Genomic DNA, 19,649 nt, shown 5'->3' with positions numbered 1-19,649 from the left:
TTTGCATTTTCCTCATGGTTAACAATGAGTATATTTTTGGTGCTTATTAGTCATCTGAGAAGAAGAAGAAATGTCTATTCAGATCCCTGCAACCTACACCACAGCTCATGGCATGTCTATTCAGAAGAAATGTCTATTCAGATCCCTTGCACATTTAAAATTTGGGTTGTCTTTCTGTTATTGAGTTGTAAGTGTTCTTTATATATTCTTTTTTTGTCTTTTGTCTTTTGTCTTTTTAGGGCCGCACCCGCGGCATATGGAGGGTCCTAGGCGAGGGGTCTAATCAGAGCTGTAGCTGCCGGCCTACACCACAGTCACAGCAATGCCAGATCCGAGCCACGTCTGCAACCCACACCACAGCTCACAGCAATGCCAGATCCTCAACCCACTGAGCGAGGCCAGGGATTGAACCCGCAACCTCACGGTTCCTAGTCGGATTCGTTTCCGCTGTGCCACCACGGGAACTTCTATTCTTTATATATTCTTGATCCAAGTCCTTAATTTGCAAATATTTCCCCCCACACCATGACTTATCTTTTCACATTGTTTCTGACCATACCCATGGCATGTGCAAGTTCCTGGATCAGGGATGGAACCCGAGCCACAGCAGCAACCTGAGCCTGTGACAATGCTAGATCCTTAACCCACGGCACCACAAGGGAACTCTTTTCACTTTCTTGATGGTGTCCTTCAAAGCACAAATGTTTTAAATTTTGATGAAGTACACTGTATGTAATTTTTCTGTTGTTGTTTGTGCTTTTGATGTCATCTCTAAGAGGCCATTGCCTAATCCAAGATAACAAAGATTTGTATCTGTGTTTTCTTCTAAGAGTTTAACAGTTCTAGAGCTTACATTTAGCTATTTGACTCATTTGGGTTCCTTTTTGTATATGGTGTGAGGTAGGGGTCCAAATTCCTTCTTTTGCCTGTGGATATCTAGTTGTCCTAGCATTTGCTTAAAAGACTATTTATTCCCCATTAAAAGGTCTTGGCATCCTTGTTGAAAATCCATTGACCAAAATGTGAGGTTCTGTTTCTGAACTCTCAATGCTAGTCCATTGGTCTGTACATTGGTCTTTATGTGCCCTTGATTACTGCAGCTTCGTAGTAAGTTTTGAAATTGGAAAGGGTGAGTTCTCCAACTTTGTTCTTCATTTTCAAGGTGGTTTTGGCTATTGGGGTCCCTTGAATTTCCTTATGAATTTTAGGATTATCTTGTCAATTTATGCAAAAAATCACCTGGAATTCTTATACCACACCTTAACAGTTTTAAATCTTCTGATCCATGAACTATCATTTCACTTTTTTGAGGCCTTCTTAGTTTCTTTCAGTAATGTTTTGTAGGTTTTAGTGTAGGAGTTCTACATCTCCTATGTTAATTCCCAAATATTTTATTCTTTTTGGTGCTATTATAAATGGAATTGTTTTCTGGATTCCATTTTCAGACTGTTCATTCCAAGTAAACAGAGTTTGTACATCGATCTCGTGTTCTGCAAACTTCCGGAACTTGTGTGCTAGCTCAGTTTTTTTGTTTTTTTTTAAGTGGACTCCTTAGGATTTTCTATACAAAGAATCACGCCATCTGTGAACAGAGGTAGATTTACTCCTTCCTTTCCAGTGTGAATGGCTTTTATTTCCTCTTTTTCTTTTTTTAAAATCGTCCCAAGTTGCCCTGGCCAGAAAAATGTTGAAGAGCGCGGACACAGTGGACATCCTTGTCTTGCTCTTGATCTCGGGGGAGCCAGTCTGTTTTCACATTAGATGTGATGTTAGATATGGGTTGATAGCTACCTTTTTTTTATTGTCTTTTGTCTTTTTGCTATTTCTTTGGGCCGCTCCCACGGCATATGGAGGTTCCCCCCAGGCTAGGGGTCCAATCGGAGCTGTAGCCACCGGCCTACGCCAGAGCCACAGCAATGAGGGATCCGAGCCGCGTCTGCAACCTACACCACAGCTCACAGCAACGCCGGATCCTTTACCCATGGAGCAAGGGCAGGGACCGAACCCGCAACCTCATGGTTCCTCGTCGGATTCGTTAACCACTGCGCCACGACGGGAACTCCTAGCTACCTTTTTAAAAGGTTACCAAACTTCCCTCTGTTCTTAGTTTGCGGAGTGTTATCACAAGAGGGTGCTGAATTTTGTTAAATATGTTTTCTGTGTGTCGAATGAGATAGTCATGCAATTTCGTCCTTTATACATGTGATGTAGTACACTATTTCTTTTTCTTTTTTTAGGGCCACACGTGCAGCATATGGGAATTCCCGGGGTAGGAGTCAAGTTGGAGCTGCAGCTGCCAGCCTATGCCACAGCCACCACAATGTGGGCTTTGAGTTGCGTCTGGGACCTGCACCACAGCTTATGGCAACGCCGGATCCCAGACCCACCAAGAGAGGCCAGGGATGGAACCTGCATCCTCATGGATACTAGTCAGATTCGTTTCTGCTGTGCCACAACAGGAACTCCCCCCCAGTTGAATTCTGGATGTTAAACAAATCTATACTCCTGGAACAAACCTCACTTCATTATATATCTCCTCTTCAAACTATCTTTCTGATAACTGACACATTGCTGGGACTTTGGGGGTCACACAATGGGAGCAGATGTGCTCCATGCCTTCAAGAGGTGACATCCAGGTGTGGCGAGGCAGGTAACACTTGTGCAAAGCACCTTGTGCCCATCAAGGAAGGTCCAGAGTGCCTGAGGCCGGCGTGGGCAGGGGAGGAGGGCCAGAAGGGCTCCACCAAAGAAACAGGCCACACGGCTTGGACGATGGCTCGGACGATGGACCCGAGATCCATACCCAGTCACACCCATGGAAACGTCTATCCTCGGTTATCTCCCTCTTGTGGGTCTCAAACCGCTCCTCCCAGTTAGAGAACTGTGAGGGAAGGAACATAACGTCTTTTCCACCGAAGGAAACCCTGGTGACTCCATGTTGCTCCCTCGTGGCTGAGACGCCCTCCTGCGACCCCCTCCTCTTTCCCGCTTCTCCCAGCAACAGTCTGCTTCAAATGAGCCAACCGAGAAGAGTATGCACCCTGGCCTGACCCACGGGAAGGGGACAGGTCCGTCGCCTGCGCTAGGGACCGATAGGGAGGGTCTCTTCTTCTCTGCCGGGGCTTTTTGAGCACCCGCGCCCTCCTGCAGAAGGAAAGAGCCTTGTCGAGATCTCCCCGTCTCCTCATTTTTTGACTCTGACGATCCGAACCAAGTCCCCAACAACGGGAATCAACTTTCAAGACTCGCATGTTTAGAAGTTCAATTCAGTAGGCAGTGGGGCCAATAAAGGCTGTGGGCCTGGGGACATCCTGCGAGCTGTGCCCAGGAGACAGGGTCTGGGAACAGCAGGGGAAGGGATGTGAACGGGGAGACCGCTGGGAGCTCAGGAGGCCCCCCCAGGAACATCCGGGTGTGCCCGTCTGAATACCCAAAATAATGAAGATGCAATGATTCCTCCAACAGACTTGATTCAGAGCCTCCGTCCGAGCGCCCTGAGACCCTGGCTGCCCGGTCCGGCCTCATCGGCGTTCCAGCAAACATCCCTTAGGACCTGAACCACAGCAGTCTGATAACACAACCACTGCTCACCCCATCCAGGCCTGGGCCCTCCCTCCTGCAGAAACGGGGACAATGACTTTCCACCCACACTTGTAAGCAGGAGACGCGTTTTCCTGCAATTCACTTAGTGCTGTGGTATCAAGAGACATTCGGGCCTCTACACACAGTGCAGTGCTTGGACCCCTGCTTTTTTCTTGATTCCTCCCACTCCAGAAACTCCTTTTCTCCTGAAGAAGACAAAAAAGCAAGGGCCATTGCTCCCTCTTTTGCAATTCAAATGAGGCTTTGTTTTCTGCCTTAGCTGAACATTAATACAGAGTTAACCTTCAACTTGAAAGGGATTCGAGCCTCACACACTTGCGCGCAGAGGGGGACCAAGGCTCCAGTCCTCGCCTTAATGACAGGCGAGGACACACAGCACTTTCCGACTGGCCTGGCGCCCCTGGCTGTCAGCAGGGGTCCCCGGTCACCGCACTGTCACTCTTGCAGGGTCAAGAGATAGGGCAGCTGGGGTGGGGGCAGGATTGGCACCTGGAGAGGCTGCGGAAGAGGCGTGGAGGGGGTGCGGGGTAAGCCAGGCAGCCAGGGAAAGGGCAGAGAACAGTGGGAGGGGCTTGTCATCCCTCAGGCCACAAGCTACTCAAGGACGAGCCCGAAATCCACGTTTCCCAGTGGCTGTAGGGGGCCCGCCCCGTCTTTGGTGCTTCACGTGTACAGGCTTGGTTACCCTGCCTCATCACCTTAAGCATTAAGTACTGTCCCCACCCCAGGAACAGAGACGGCGGAGAGGGGCTTGGGACAGACCGTGGGCTGCAGGTGATAGAAAACTGATGCCAGAATTTTCTACTTTTAAAGAGATTTGAGAGTCCAAACTCAGCACATGCCTTTTGACGGCTGGCGCAGAGGGAAAGGCTGCAAACATCCCAGGCTGGGCTGTTGTGCCTGTGATGATTCATCAAGCGCCGCCACGCGGATCATGTACTGTTTCCCGGATTGCGAGACAGAAGCACAGGTGAAGCATCTTTAAATCCCGGCAGCCGCGGTCACAGCCGTGGTCACAGCCTTTGCGTGCGCTTTACGCGGGAAGGGATTTCCGGACAGAAAGTTATCACCGACCAGCGACCTCTCCCACTACAGCGTGTCCTGCGCCAGCCGGTTTGTGGGGAAAGCGATGTTTACACCACTCACCTTTTCTCTCTCGATTCCCGCAGGAAGTTCGAAGCCTTTTGCTGCCAGGAACACCCAGCTCGACCTGAACCGCATGTTCCTGATCTCCTTACTTCCCAGGGCTTCTATGGCCTTCTTGGCGTCCTCTTTCAGCCTGGGGGGCGGGGGTAGGGGTGGGGAATGGTGTGAGCATCTCACCTGCAGACTCCACTGCGCCGCACTAGGACAGAGTCAGTCCTAGGACAGGTTTCTTTTTCTTCTTTTTTCTCTTTTTCTTCTGAGGACCACACCTGTGGCATATGAAAGTGCCCAGGCTAGGGGTCGAATCGGAGCTGCAGGTGCCAGCCACAGCCACAGCCACAGCAACGCAGGATCTGAGCTGCCTCTGCAACTTACACCACAGCTCACGGCAACGTCGGATCTTTAACCCACTGAGCAAGGCCAGGGATCAAACCTTCGTCCTCATGGATGCTAGTGGGGTTCACTACTGCTGAACCATGATGGGCGCTCTGGGGCACAGAGTCCTAACTCTCAACTCTGAAAAGCCCGGTGTCTTGGGGTTGTCACCTCCTCACCCCCGGCCAATATGATTTTTGGTCCTTGCTACCTTGCTTACTGACCACAAGACAAGGCAGACTGAAGCTGCTGAAAGACAAACGCCAATGCCAAAAAACGTTCCTTTCATATTCAGAAAGGTCGGTATCAAAAAAGAAAAAAATTAAACCATCATCCCATTGGAAAAAGGTGCAATTTCAAGTAAGCAAAGCAAGGAGGGAAGAAAGGAAAGAAAAAAAAGTTCAGATTTTCGAAAGGGTATGTCAGAGAACTTTCCATCTGGAAGATGCTTTTTTAAAAAGAGGACCTGACGTCAAACAAATCTGGAACATGCTGCGTTTAGTAGCTCCACCTTGGAAATTCAGGGCGCAAAACAGCACTCTGAGGTTCTCGGAAGTTCGGCCACGAAGACGCACATACTTGCTTAAAAGAGCATCCTTGGAGAAACACAGCCCTGTCATTCTCCCCAGTGCAAGCATTGTGTGTGCACACGCATGTGCGTGTATGCATGCATGGAAGTCCCACCCGGAGTTAAGCTCTTTGGCCAAGAGTTAGCGTTGCTATTTTATTTATGGTCAGTGGCAGCTTTGTCTTGCTACCTGGGACTATTCCTCCGTTTCTAGGACTCCTGCGCTCCAGCGGCTGGCTGTTTATCTAGAAATGAGGTCCCTTCGTCAGGGTCCCCACTCCTCTTCCTTTGAGAAGCAGCCTGCTCCTCGGCGCTCTGTTCTTTCTTAAGGAGAATGTGGGGACCCTGACGGGGCCGGGCCCTCAGCACCCTGCTGGCTTCTTCAACGCTGGCCCAGCTGCGACGGACCCACCCACGCACTCACCTGCTGCTGCCGTCATCGTGGGTCACCATGAAGAGCAGCGACCTGGAGGGAGCGCTCTGAATGAACGCCGTCATGGGGCCAGAGTTGTCTGCGGGGACAGGGCAAGTCAGCTGGAAGACCCTCTCGGCGGCTGAGACCCTGGGCTAGGGGCTGTGTTTCCTCTGCGCTCAGCTTCTGCGCCCTGCTCGAGAACCCTCCGATTCGAGAGCCGTCTCTGCGCACACAGAGGGTGCTCTCCGGCTTTGAGAGCGACCGGCCCGTGGGGTCCACGCTGAGCCCACGTGAGGGGGAGCAGCACCATCAGATCCCAAAGAGTCTAGTGACCAACTCTGAAACCCGCAACCACTTCAGCGGCACAGGTGAGCTTTCCTCCGCAGGTGCTAAGAAAGCGTGGACCCCAGGCGTGACCATCTCAGAGCAGAGTGGCTCCAGGACAGTGACGATACGAGACACACAGACCAGGCCGGGATGGGTCAGTCTTTGCTAAGACCCTCTTCTATTTCTTACAGGAAGAAAGCAAAGACTCAGCTCAGACTCCCCCCCCCCCTTTTATGGCCACACCTGCAGCCTATGAAAGTTCCTGGGCCAGGGACTGTATGAAGCTGGGCGGCAGCTGCAGCAACCCTGGATCCTTTAATGCACTGTGCTGGGCAGGGGATCAAACCCTTGCCTCTGTAGCAACCCAAGCTGCTGCAGTGGGACTCTCAATCCAGTGCACCTCGGCAGGAACCCCTCAAACCCCATCATTTACCACCGGGGCCCGTTATTTACAGTTAAGATTAACTTAACTGCACAGTGAAACGCATAGCTCCCGAGCATTATCTGGGCCCTTGTTACTTATCTTTAAACACCTCTTTTCAGTGATTCTCAGCATTCCATACACTTAAAAAGGGCTGGTATATGGTGACCGGCCACTGCAGTCAAGATCCGGAGCCCAGAACGGAAGGAAGAGATGGGTACCACAGTGGTGGGAATGTCTGCACTGAGCCCAGCAGGGCGCTGGGAGCACAGCAGCCACCAAGGTGACATGCAGGGCAGGATGTCAATCACGTTATTTCACAGACGTTTGACTTTTTTTTTTTTTAAATCAATTCCCTTGGAGATCCCACTGTGGCTCAACAGTAATGAACCTGACTAGTATCCACGATTATGCAGGTTCGATCCCTGGCCTCGCTCAGTGGGTTAAGGATCCAGCGTTGCCATGAGCTGTGGTGTAGGTCGCAGACACAGCTCGGATCTGGCGCGGCTGTGGCTGTGGTGTAGGCCAGAGGCTACAGCTCTGCTTCGACCCCTAGCCTGGGAACCTCCATATGTCATGGGTGCGGCTCTAAAGAGACAAAATAAATACATAAATAAAAATTTTTTTTTAAATTCTTTCCTGTTATCTGATGAAGGAGCAGAAGGAAAAGATCCAGGAAAAATGTGAGCAAAGACACTTAGTAGGTAATGCCTTCAAACTTGAATATATGAACTCACTCGGAGGCTCCAAGGATGGCTGTACAACCATTCTAGAAAACTCACCTGACCTTCTGGCAAACTTTTTTCTGGTAGACAAAATAAGCGTATTTGACATTTTTGGTTGTGGTTTTTTCATCCGAATTTATGCTTACGATTCCCTTTCAGTTTAAGAGGAAAAGAGTCATCTTACCGCCTTCAAACATGTCAAAATACTGTGTTGCGATCACTTTCCCAGTCGCATCTGGAAGTAAAAGAAGCTGTTTTTAAGAGAAGGTTCATGGAGACGCAGGGCGCGTCTCCATGAACTTTAAAAGGGCTGGTATATGGTGACCAAAAGGGCGTGTCCCTTCTCTGTCTCTGTCCAGGAAGCGTGACTGCCGTGGGGACCCAGCCTGAAGGGCAGGCAGGACCCCTTCCCTGGGGCGGTGGGTCAGGAGAGCAGGGCTTGCCAGCTGCCCACAGCTGTGCACACATCTGTTTCCAGTTGGCGAGTCACATACGCTTCCCAATCACCTGCCTCTTCCCATAAATATCCGGGCCCCCACCAGCCCTTTCTGCCCCACTCCCCCAAGGGGTCCCACAGCCCCGCTGTCACCTGACTCCGTGCTCAGCTTGTTCCCAGGGGCACACACCATGGGTAACCCTTTCCCCAAACCTGCTACAGTCCTGTCAGGGCCTCAATGGCAACAGTGACAGGTGTTTCTCCAGGACCAAGCGGAGGCCAAGGTTCGTGTCCCCTGAGGCCCTAGTCACCTGTTCGTAGACAAAGGTGTCGCCCCCTGCTGGCCACCAGCCATCAGAGCAAAGAGGAGGCCCAATACCAGGGTGTCTGTGCCCCAGGTCTGAGGATCTGGTTTTAGCCCTGACTTCTGCAGGTCCTTCTTTGTTTTTTAAAAGTCAACTTATAGTTCCCGCTGTGGCGTGGTGGGTTAAGAATCCGACCACAGAGGCTCGGGTGGCCTAGGAAGTGCAGGTTCAGTGCCCCGTGCCGTGCAGTGGGTTCAAGGATCTGACGTGGAAGTCACGGCTGCAGCTCAGATTCAGTCCCTGGCCTGGGAACTTCCATACGCTGTGGGCACGGCCGTAAAATAAAAATAAATAAGCTCAGTTTATATTTGATTTCAGGGTTTTTTGAGGAACCATCAATAATCTATTAAGTGAGACAGTGTAAAAACAGGTAAATATATACTTTTAAAATGTATTAAAATATAAACCTAGACTAAATTGTATGTGAAAAAAAAATCAATAAAAAATCCAAGGTACCTCTGAACTCCCAGCCACAGTGATTTTAGAGAGGCTGTAAAGCTGTTTAGTAACTTACAGTTCACGATGGCAATATTTATTCCTCTTGCAACATTTCCAGTCTTCTCTCCGATGAGCCTGAAATGTAAACACGCAGCTGGCAAAGGACTCCTTTCTTACCAGGCAGTGAAGAGCCTCCCTGCTCCAAAAGGTCTCTCTCTCTCTTTCTTTTTTTTTTTTTTTGGCTTTTTAGGGCCACACCCATGGCATATGGAGGTTCCCAGGCTAGGGGTCGCATCAGAGATGTAGCCACCAGCCTACACCACAGCCACAGCAACGCCAGATCTGAGCCACGTCTGTGACCTAAACCACCGCTCACGGCAACGCCGGATCCTTAACCCACTGAGCGAGGCAAGGGACCGAACCTGTGTTCTCACGGATACTAGTCAGATTCGTTTCTGCTAAACCACGACGGGAACTTCATTTTTTCCCCCTCCCGTAGGATCCGCTGGCAGAATCGCTGTCCTCATGGATGTGCCCTGGTCTTGAGTCAGCTCCCTTGAAAGCCACCCCACCCTCGCTCCGCACACACCGTCTCTACAGACCGAGTCCCTCAGGGCACCTGGAAACCGCAGAAGCTATAAAGTCTTAGACTTGATACAAATGTCTGAGCCAGCGTTTGTTTTATTAGCACAGGCTCTTGGCAAACATTCTCTCGTGGAATTCTCAGCCTCCTCTTGAGTGGGCTTTCGTGTTCCCATATTACACATCTGGAGCACAGCAGCCGGCAGAGCGGGTTAGGAGCCAGAAAGTCTGAAGGCATGTGTGCATGCGTGGGCGTGCACAGACACGCACGTACATTCACACAAACACACATATAGCACACACCTAACACATATGCATACACACATGCACACACACGTGAATGCATATGCAAGCACACACACATGCACACACACATGTAACAAACACAAGACACATGCACATACAAGCACACGTGCATACACACAGGTACATACACACACACAATACTTAGATACACACGTTCAAACACACAAACACAAGACCCAAACACAGTGCACACACACAAACGCAGACATACACAAACACGCGGACACACAGGTACACACATACATACATGCACACACACACATCCGCACACACACCCCCACCCGGGTACTCCAATGTCCCGATGCAGACTTGCTGAACTGTGAACACGGAGGCAGAAGCAGGGAGATCGAGGAGACGGCAAAGTAAGAGTTACTGAGAATGTGTACCTGCTGGACCTGGACAGAGGACGGGACGTGAGGACCAGACTTGGGGTGGCAGGGACAAGTGACGCCTTCAGCCGGGCTGGCTGCTAACAACGGGGAAGAGGAGGTGGGTGGCAGGGGAAGAGCCTGGCCCGCCTGTGCTATCAGCTTCTAGGCGTCCTCTCCCCGTCAGGCTGGCTCTCACAGGCTTTGCTGACGTCTGGATGTAAGTCGGTGGCCCCCTTACCTAAGTCCCTGGACTCCTCTGCTTAAGGGTTACCTTCAAACTGGAGAACAGCAACTGTCAGCTTCAAGGAGACTGCGCCCTGCAGCCCGGAAGAAGGCTGACCTTCCCGGAAATGTCAAATAGTACTGAACATCTGGGGGCTTGCGTGTGTGTGTCTGCAGGTGTTCGTGCACCTTCTGCCAAGTTTTAGAATCAACAATGTGTTAGCATCATCAAAAGAATTTGGAAGCGTTCCTCCTATTCCCATGCTTTGGAACAGTAAATATGGCCTTGACTTATTCTTTTTTTTTCTTGGCCGTGGGAGGTGGAAGTTCCAGGGCCGGGGACTGAACCCACACCACAGCAGCAACCTGAGCTGCTGCAGTGACAATACCACATCCTTAACCCACTGCGCCACCTGAGAACTCTCAGTCCTGGAATATTCTGCTCTTGTGATGTTTGCCTAAACTCCCCTGTGGACCTTCCAAGCTAAGTCTTTTTGGAGGGAGTAGCCCTCTTTTTGGATAATTCTAGAGAATATCCCATAAGAACTTGAAAAAGAAACGTCCGTTTATAATAGAACACTGAGTAATCTGAACTGTTCCTCCAGAGAGAAAAACAAAAAAATGGGACTTAAAAAAAAAAAAAAGCTTGATTAAATATGTCAGAGACTTAATACGGCAACCAAGAATTTCCAGGCTGAGATGCGGGAGAAGACTAAACTTCACCATAGTAAGCCCAGCACTTAGAGCCACTTTTAAATTAGCAACATTGGCTAATTCCAGAAAAACTGCAAAAGAAAATCAGTGGCATTTCTGACAACTCTCAGAAGCAAAAGGGACAAAAGCTGGAGGCCAGGGCCCCCCAAAGGGAGGGAGCTGATAAATCCTCATTTGCTTGGGTTGGGGACAAAGACAACTTGAAAGTGAGTCTGAAAGTGAGTCAGAAATAAATCAGAATTGGTATAACACGGTGCAGCTTTAAGTCAACTAGCCAGATCTCAATCCTTAACCTTTATTCAGATCCTTCTATTGCGCGGATGGTTCTGGGTTCCTGACAGAAGCAAACAAAAATCCTCAGGAGAAGAAGACATCATCTAATGCCTCAGTTAGCAAACGAACCAAAAAAGCAATTGACCAAATGCACCACCTGGCACATTATCAAGGGTAACCCGGCGTCCAAGGACAGACGCCAAGATAAACAAGAACCCACACAACCAGAAGGAAGGAAAGAGATGTTACTGACACCCTCATGGGCTCCAAACAGCAGAATGATCAGACTTACCACGACCCCAAGAAGACGATAAGACTGAGAATTTCAGAGCTGCAAACTATGAAAGACTGAGATGAAGACGAGAAAAAGAACCGAGAAAAAGTTCTAAAATTAAATACGATAAATAAAATCAGTAGTTTAACAGCAACTTAGGTGCAGTAAAAGAGAGAATTAGTGAACTGAAAACAGTTCAGAGGAAAACAGCCCCGTCCACCCTGAAGCACAGAGATGCGAAGACGGAACATACTAAACAGAATATAGTAATCAGGTCTGACGTATGTTTCATTAAAAGTCTCAGAAGAACAGGAGAAAGAGACTGTGGCAGAAGATCCAATGACAGAGAATTGATTAACTGTGACGACGTCAGCACACACAGATTTAAGAAGCCCAATAAATCCCAAATAAGATAAAGCAGCAACAAGAAAGATGGACACACACAGTACAAGCATTTAAAAGACAGAGGAAAAAAAGAAAAAACCTTGAAGGCAAGCAAAAAAGGAAAAAAAGGCAGTTACTTTCAACTTCTCAAGAGGAACAACAGAAACCAGAAGACCATAAAATAGTTCTTTTTTTCTCTTTTTAGGGCTGCACCCACGGCATATGGAGGTTCCCAGGCTTAGGGGTCCAATTGGCGCTGTGGCTGCTGGCCTACACCACGGCCATGGCAATGCCAGATCCTTAACCCACTGAGCGAGGCCAGGGATTAAACCCACTTCCTCATGGATCAGTCAGGTTCATTACCACTGAGCCACAATGGGAACTCGCGATATGGTATCTTGAATGCTCTGGGAAAAAAAAAAAATAATAGCCGACTCAGTCTGGAAAAATATCTTACAGCAATGAAGATGAAATAAAGATATTTTAGAGAAACATAAACTCAGTCTCAGGAGTCCTTCCAGAGTTGTCACTGGAGAGGATGGCTGTGCCTGCCCAACACCCCAGCAAAGTAGGCACACGTGCAACAAAAGCAAGAACGGAACTAGTCGCAGCACCTGTACTCCTAACAGCCCCAGACTACGAATGATCTGAATGTCAGTTAACAGCAGGATGGATAAGGAAGCTGTAGAATATTCCACGCACTTCGATATCACACAGCAGTGCAAACTGATGAACAACAGCTACCCCGACATCGAGGACAAGTCTCACAAATACAATTCTGAGCCAAAGAACTCAGACGCAAGAGAGTATGTGGTTCGGGGTTCCGCCAGAATGACGTTCAAAATGGACACAATTGAAGACGAGGGTTTTGCAGCACATGCCTAGGCAGTAAGACGGTCAGTAAACGCCAGGAAATGATCGCCATCAAAGACAGAAGAGAGGGTAGGACCGGGCAGTAAGGAAAGGGGGGCCGGATCTGGGGAGGGGTACGCGGAGGCATGTGGAGGGCCAGTGACGGTCCATTCCTCAGCCTGGCGGGGATGCCACGAGTACTCACTTTACGATGATGCATCTCAAAACAACACGTTGCCAAGGTTATTCACTGAGTACTCTCTGCAACACCGGAAGATTTCCAACATTAAAAGCATCCATCAGGGAGAACAGACTGACTCAATTACAATACAGCCACGCTCAGGAATACTCCAGAATACCATGGACCCAGCAGAAGCCAAGAGCACAGTCTCCTGTGTGCTGATCCTGTTACGGGCAAGGAGCAAAATGCAGAACTGTGTATAGAGTCTGCTACCTTTTACATAAGAACAGAAGTTAGAGAGAAGGTTTCTTTGAGTATAATGTTATGTTTCTTCTCATGGCCGCCCCTCCAGCATACGGCAGTTCCTGGGCCAGGGATCGAATCGGAGCTGCAGCTGCCACCCTACACCACAGCCATGGCAACATCAGATGCGCCCCGCATCTGTGACCTACACCGCAGTGTGACAGTGCTGGATCCTTAACCCACGGAGTGAGGCCAGGGATCGAACCTGCGTCCTCATAGAGACAATGTCAGCTCTTAACCTGCTGAATCACAATAGGAACTCCTCTTTGAGTACAATTTTATTCTGTATACATAATATTGATTTGCGAACCATGTAAGTGCATTACAAATTCAGAAGTTAAATAGAACGCAAAGAAAACTAAAACGAAGCCTAGAATTTAGACTAAACAGAAAATACATCAAATATGGAATATAACTACAGGAAAAAGAATAACCATTTCATATGGCTTTGGGAACAGTACTTGGATTGGGCCTTTAATGGAGTATTTTTGAAAACAGAAAGAACTGCAAAGAAAATTTAAGCTCCATGTACTAGCTATGTTAATAGCTACACTGGCATTTTAATTAGAAAACAAACATAATGGTACTAGAAACCAAAATTTTCAGTGTATATGAAAAAAGTTAAAAATGCAAACAAAGAACTTAGGGAGAAATAAAACCCCAGGATGTTAACTTTTAAACTGGAAATGCTAATGGAAAGGCATGATTGAAAACATGCCTATTTCTTGCCTCTGTCCGCTAAACATGCTTAGACGCTTAGAAGCACTAATAGCCCAGCAGTTATGAGCACACCTGGCATCTAGATTTTAGTTTCTAAACATCATAACCCACTAAAGGAACGGCCTTCATAGAGAAATGACTGACTTCGGGTCTAGACAAAGAAAGACAAAAATGGTATAAATCCGGAGTTCCCGTCCTGGCGCAGCGGAAACGAATCTGACCACCATCCGTGAGGATGCAGGTTCGATCCCTGGCCTTGCTCAGTTAAGGATCCGGCATTGCCGTGAGCTGTGGTGTAGGTAGCAGACACAGCTCGGATCCAGCGTTGCTCTGGCCGTGGTGTAGGCTGGCAGGTACAGCTCTGATTCGACTCCTAGCCTGGGAACCTCCATATGCCATGGGTGCGGCCCTAAAAGACCCCCCAAAAAACAAAAAAAAGGATGGTATAAATCAAGAAAGCACTTTGTGAGATAAGAAATACACATATATGTGTGCCTATCTATCTCTCTCTCTGTCTGTCTGTCTATCTATGTCTCTGTCCCCCGTTCCTTGCAATGTCATGAGTGAGAAGAGGCACTAGGAATACTTGGTTCCTGACCCTGGTTCCTGAACATAGAGCTTCTAAATCCCTTGGAATTTCCTGGGTGATGGAAGTGCCTTGTTGCAATGAGACAACGCTTTGGAGGGTCCTGGAAGGCGCCAGTCACCAAGTCGAGCTTAGAAGCTGGGGGCTTTCCGCCTCGTTCCCCTCAGCCCTGACCCCGCCCTGGCAGTGATGTAAGGGTTTGACCACATGCCTATGTGATGAAACCTCCGTAAAACCCGCCAAAGCACGGAACTCAGAGAGGTTCCAGGGTGGTGAGAACGCAGGAGACAGGTGCATCTGGAGAGGGCACAGGAGCTCTGTGCCTCCGCACGCACCGTGACCTGGCTGCTCATCGTCACCCTTCTGTACTAAGCCAGTCAACGTAAGGAAGTGTCTCCCCGAGTTCTGTGAGCCACTTGAGCAAGTGACCGAACCCCAGGGGGCGGGGTCACAGGGAACTTCACTCCTAGCCTGTTGGTCAGAAGAGCAAGTGACCACCGAGGTGTGTGACGGGCAGCTGAAGCGGGGGTCGGTCCTGGGCCACAGGGCCCTTCGTCTGTGGGATCTGATGCTCTCTCCAGGCAGCGCACGTCAGAATTTACTTCAAGTGTAGGCCACTCGGCTGGTGGCTCGGAGGACGGCTTGATACGGAAGAAACCTTGGCGAAAGTACCAACCAAAGTACCCCAGTGTTTGCAGCATGTGTGCTGTGTAAAGGCACTATTGGAAATAGCAGAGTTTTTCTCTGCTCACCCCAACATAAGCAGGTGACCTGAGTAGCTCCGTGTTCATTAAACGAACTGAAATTGGAGTTAGAGCCTTCTCACCAAGAGAATTCCAGGCCAGGTGGCTTTGCACTGAACATTTAAAGAAGAAATGATACCCAATTTACAAAGACTCTCCCAGAATGCTAAAGAAGAGCGAATACTCACTAATGTATTTTATGAGATCAGTGTTATTCTGATGCCAAAACCAGAGAAAAAAAGGTGACAAGAACACTACAGACCATGGAGTTCCCCTCATGGCTCAGCGGTTAACAAGCCCGACTAGCATCCTTGAGGTTGCAGGTGTGTTCCCTGGTCTCGCTCAGTGGGTTGAGGATCTGACGTTGGCGTGAGCTGGGGTGTAGGTTGCAGACATGGCTCAGACCCAGCATTGCTGTGGCTGTGGCGTAGGTCGGCAGCTGCAGCTCCGACTGGACCCCTAGCCTGGGAACCTCCATATGTCACAGGTGTAGCCCTAAAAAGCCAAAAAAAAAAAAAAAGGAAGGATGGAAAACTATAGACCAATATCTCTCATGAACAGAGATGAAAACACTCTTAACAAAATTTTAGCAAACTGAACCCAATTTGGTACTGAGCAATTAGATAGCCATATGTTTAAAAAGACTGCAAAAATAAAATAAAATGACTACAAACCACATTTCACATCATTTGCAAAAATTAGTTAAAAATGGACATATCATATAAAAAGTATATAAAAAGAATACCATATCATGACTAAGGGAAATTTATCTCAGAAATGCAAGATTGGTTTAACCCTCAGAAACCAATTTAACTCACCGTATTAGAGGACTAAAAAAAGACACCCCATATAATCACCTCAAAAAACATGGAATAAGCATTTGAGGAAATTAATTATACACTGCTGATTAAAAGAAACAAACAAACCTCTCAGCAATCTTGGAATAGAAGGGAATTTCCTGAGTCATCTAGGAAAGGTCACCTATGAAAAACCCCTAGGGAACATTATGCTTAATGGCGAATGATTGAATGTTTTCCCTAAGACCTGGGAAAAGGTAAGGATGCCTGATCGCATCATCCGTATTCGACACGGCAATGGAAGTTCCAGGGCAATCAGGCAAGAAAAACGAAGTTAAAGGCATGCAGATTAGAAAAGAAGTATAACTGCCCTTTTTTTTTTTTTTTTTAAGTAGGTGACATGATCACCTATGCAGGAAATGTAATGTAATGACCACAAAGCTACTAGAACCAATAAGTGAGTTAACAAGATTGTCAGATATAAGGGACTGATAGAAAAACCAGTCGTATTTCTACCTACCAGCAACAAACAACTGGAAGTGGAAATTTTTAAAAATATACTCGGTAGTATAAAAATATGAGATACTTAAGAGAGAAATACAGCAAAAGATCTGTAAAATGTATACACTGAATACTATGAGACACTGCTGAGACAACTGAACAAATGGAGTTGAGTGAAAGACTCAATGTTGCAAAGATGTCAATTTCCCCCAAATTATCTAGAGGTCTAATGATGCAAATCCCTATTAAAAAAGAAAAAGAAAAAAGCCAGCAGACTTTTGCATCGACATTTCTAAGCTGATTCTAAAATTCCCATGGAAATAGAAGCAACCCAGCATAGGAGTTCCTGTTGTGGCTCAGTGGTTAACGAATCCAACTAGGAAGCATGAGGTTACAGGTTCGATCCCTGGCCTCGCTCAGTGGGTTAAGGATCCGGTGTTGCCGTGAGCTGTGGTGTAGGCTGCAGACACGGCTCAGATTCTGCATTGCTGTTGCTGTGGCTGTGGCGTAGGCTTGGCAGCTACAGCTCCAATTAGACCCCTAGCCTGGGAACCTCCATATGCCACAGGTGTGACCCTAAAAAAGGCAATAGCACACACACACACACACACACACACACACACAAAAGAATCCAGCAGAGTCAAAATAATTTTGAAAAAAGCTGAAGAAATTATGTTATTGAACTTCCAGATGTAGTGTAGAGCTATACAGCTATAGCATATAACGACATAGCAGATAGCTATTCACTAAACTATAGGAAAGCTATAGTTATCAAGAGGATAGCTACGCAAGGTGAAAAGACAGCAGATACACGGCAGAGAATGGAGAGTCCAGAATTAGAGACGCACATACACAGTCACTTGATTTTCACTAACAGCACAAAGAGAATTCAGCATAAAAAGATGGTATTATGAACAAATGGTACTGAGCAATTAGATAGCCGTATGTTTAAAATGACGGCAAAAAATAAAATGACTACAAGCCATATTTCACATCATTTGCAAAAATTAGCTCAAAATGGATATAGCATACTATGTATAAAGAAAAGCCTAAAACGATCAAAACTCTAGAAGTTGGAAGACACTTTGGAGAGTTCTGGAGAAAATGCTTGTGACCTTGCGTTAGTCAAAAAAGTTCTTGGATATAATACAAAAAAAATATGCTCCATAAGAGAAAAAACTAATACACTGGACTTTATTAAAATTAAGAATTTCTGCTTTTTGATAAACACTGTTAAGAGAAGGACACATGCCACAAACTGAGAGAATCTATATGCAAATCACATACCCAATAAAGAACTTGGAGTTCCCGTCATGGCGCAGTGGTTAACGAATCCGACGAGGAACCAAGAGGTTTTGGGTTCGATCCCTGGCCTCGCTCAGTGGGTTAAGGATCCAGTGCTGCTGTGAGCTGTGGTATAGGCCGCAGACACGGCTCGGATTCTGCGTTGCTGTGGCTGTGGCTGTGGCTGTGGCAGGCAGCTATAGCTCCAAATAGACCCCTAGCCTGGGAACCTCCATATGCCATGTGTGCGGCCCTAGAAAAGACAAAAAAACAAAACAAAACAAAAAACAAAAAAACTTAAGTACAGAGACATAGAGAAATCGATACAGAGAAATATATAGAGAAACCTCAGAATTAACAACAAGAAAACAAGGAGTTCCCTGGTGGTGCAGTGGGTTAAGGATCTAGTTGTCTCAGCTCCCTGCAGGTGTGGTTTGGTGTCTATCAATAATTCTGAAAAATTCTTGGCAATATTACTTCAACTACTTCTCTTCTCTTCCTTCTTCTGGTATTTCTGTCATACATGTTATATCTTTTGTAGTTTTCCCACAGTTCTTGGATATTCTGTGGTTTGTTTGTTTTTTTTCAGTTTTTGTTGTTGTTGTTATTGTTGTTGTTGCTATTTCTTGGGCCGCTCCCGCGGCATATGGAGGTTCCCAGGCTAGGGGTCTAATCAGAGCTGTAGCCACCGGCCTACGCCAGAGCCACAGCAACGCGGGATCCGAGCCGCGTCTGCAACCTACACCACAGCTCACGGCAACGCCGGATTGTTAACCCACTGAGCAAGGGCAGAGACCGAACCCACAACCTCATGGTTCCTAGTCGGATTCGTTAACCACTGCGCCACGACGGGAACTCCTTTTTTCAGTTTTTAAAACATTTTTTTCTTCCTCCTTTTTCAGTTTGGGAGGTTTTACTGACGCATCCTCAAGCTCACTGATTCTTTTCTTGGTTGAGTCTAGTCTGCTGCCCAGCCCATCAGAGGGGTTCTTGGTTTCTGCCGCGGTGTTTCTCTCACTTCCTTTTGATTCTTTCTTAGGGCTTTCATCTCTCTGCTTATATCATTTGCTCTTGTATTTTGTCCATTTTTTCTATTACAGCTCTTAGCATATTAATCATACTTGCTTTATTTGTTTTTTTTCTTTTTATGGCCGCACCTGCAGCATATGGAAGTTCCCAGGCCAGGGGTCGAATCGGAGCTGCATCTGCGACCTACACTGCACTTGCGGCAACACTGGATCCTTAACCCACTGAGCAAGGCCAGGGATTGAACCTGCATCCTCATAGAGACAACATCCGCTCCTTAACCCACTGAGCCACAACAGAAACTCTGGTCACAGTTGCTTGAAATTCCAGGTATGCTAATTCCAAAATCTCTGCCATTTTTGAGGAAGGTTCTGATGCTTTCCCCGTCGCTTCAAGCTGTGTTTTGTTCGGCTTTGTTTTTACTTTCAGTAGGCCTTGTTATTGTTTATTATTATTATTATTATTATTATCATCGTTGTCTTTTTAGGGCCGCGCCCACAGCATATGGAAGTTCCCAGGCTAGGGGCTGAATTAGAGCTGCAGCTGCCGGCCTATGCCACAGCCACAGCAACGCCAGATCCACGTCGCATCTGTGACCTACACCACAGCCCACGGCAACACCAGATCCTTAACCCATTGAGTGAGGCCAGGAATCGAACTCACATCCTCATGGATACCAGTCAGGTTCCTTACTGCTGAGTCACAACAGGA

The 19,649-nt window shown here is 47.6% G+C and overlaps 1 protein-coding gene across 2 annotated transcripts in view; it reads right to left on the bottom strand.

Moving 5' to 3' along the window:
* The window catches only part of FAM3B (FAM3 metabolism regulating signaling molecule B), a 46,466-nt gene that overhangs the window by 1,236 nt on the left and 25,581 nt on the right, over positions 1-19,649 (bottom strand). For both annotated transcript variants that reach the window (XM_047796929.1, XM_047796936.1), the window contains 4 exons: positions 8,896-8,954; positions 7,765-7,815; positions 6,117-6,204; positions 4,750-4,882 (listed from right to left, as the gene is read on the bottom strand). In XM_047796929.1, coding sequence (XP_047652885.1) covers positions 4,750-4,882; positions 6,117-6,204; positions 7,765-7,815; positions 8,896-8,954 — 331 coding nt within the window. The remainder of the gene's footprint in view (positions 1-4,749; positions 4,883-6,116; positions 6,205-7,764; positions 7,816-8,895; positions 8,955-19,649) is intronic.

This window comes from Phacochoerus africanus, chromosome 1, assembly GCF_016906955.1.
Source record: "Phacochoerus africanus isolate WHEZ1 chromosome 1, ROS_Pafr_v1, whole genome shotgun sequence".
Lineage (NCBI taxonomy): Eukaryota > Metazoa > Chordata > Mammalia > Artiodactyla > Suidae > Phacochoerus > Phacochoerus africanus.
Note: the sequence above shows the minus strand (reverse complement) of the source record. Positions and strands in the feature narration are given on the sequence as shown.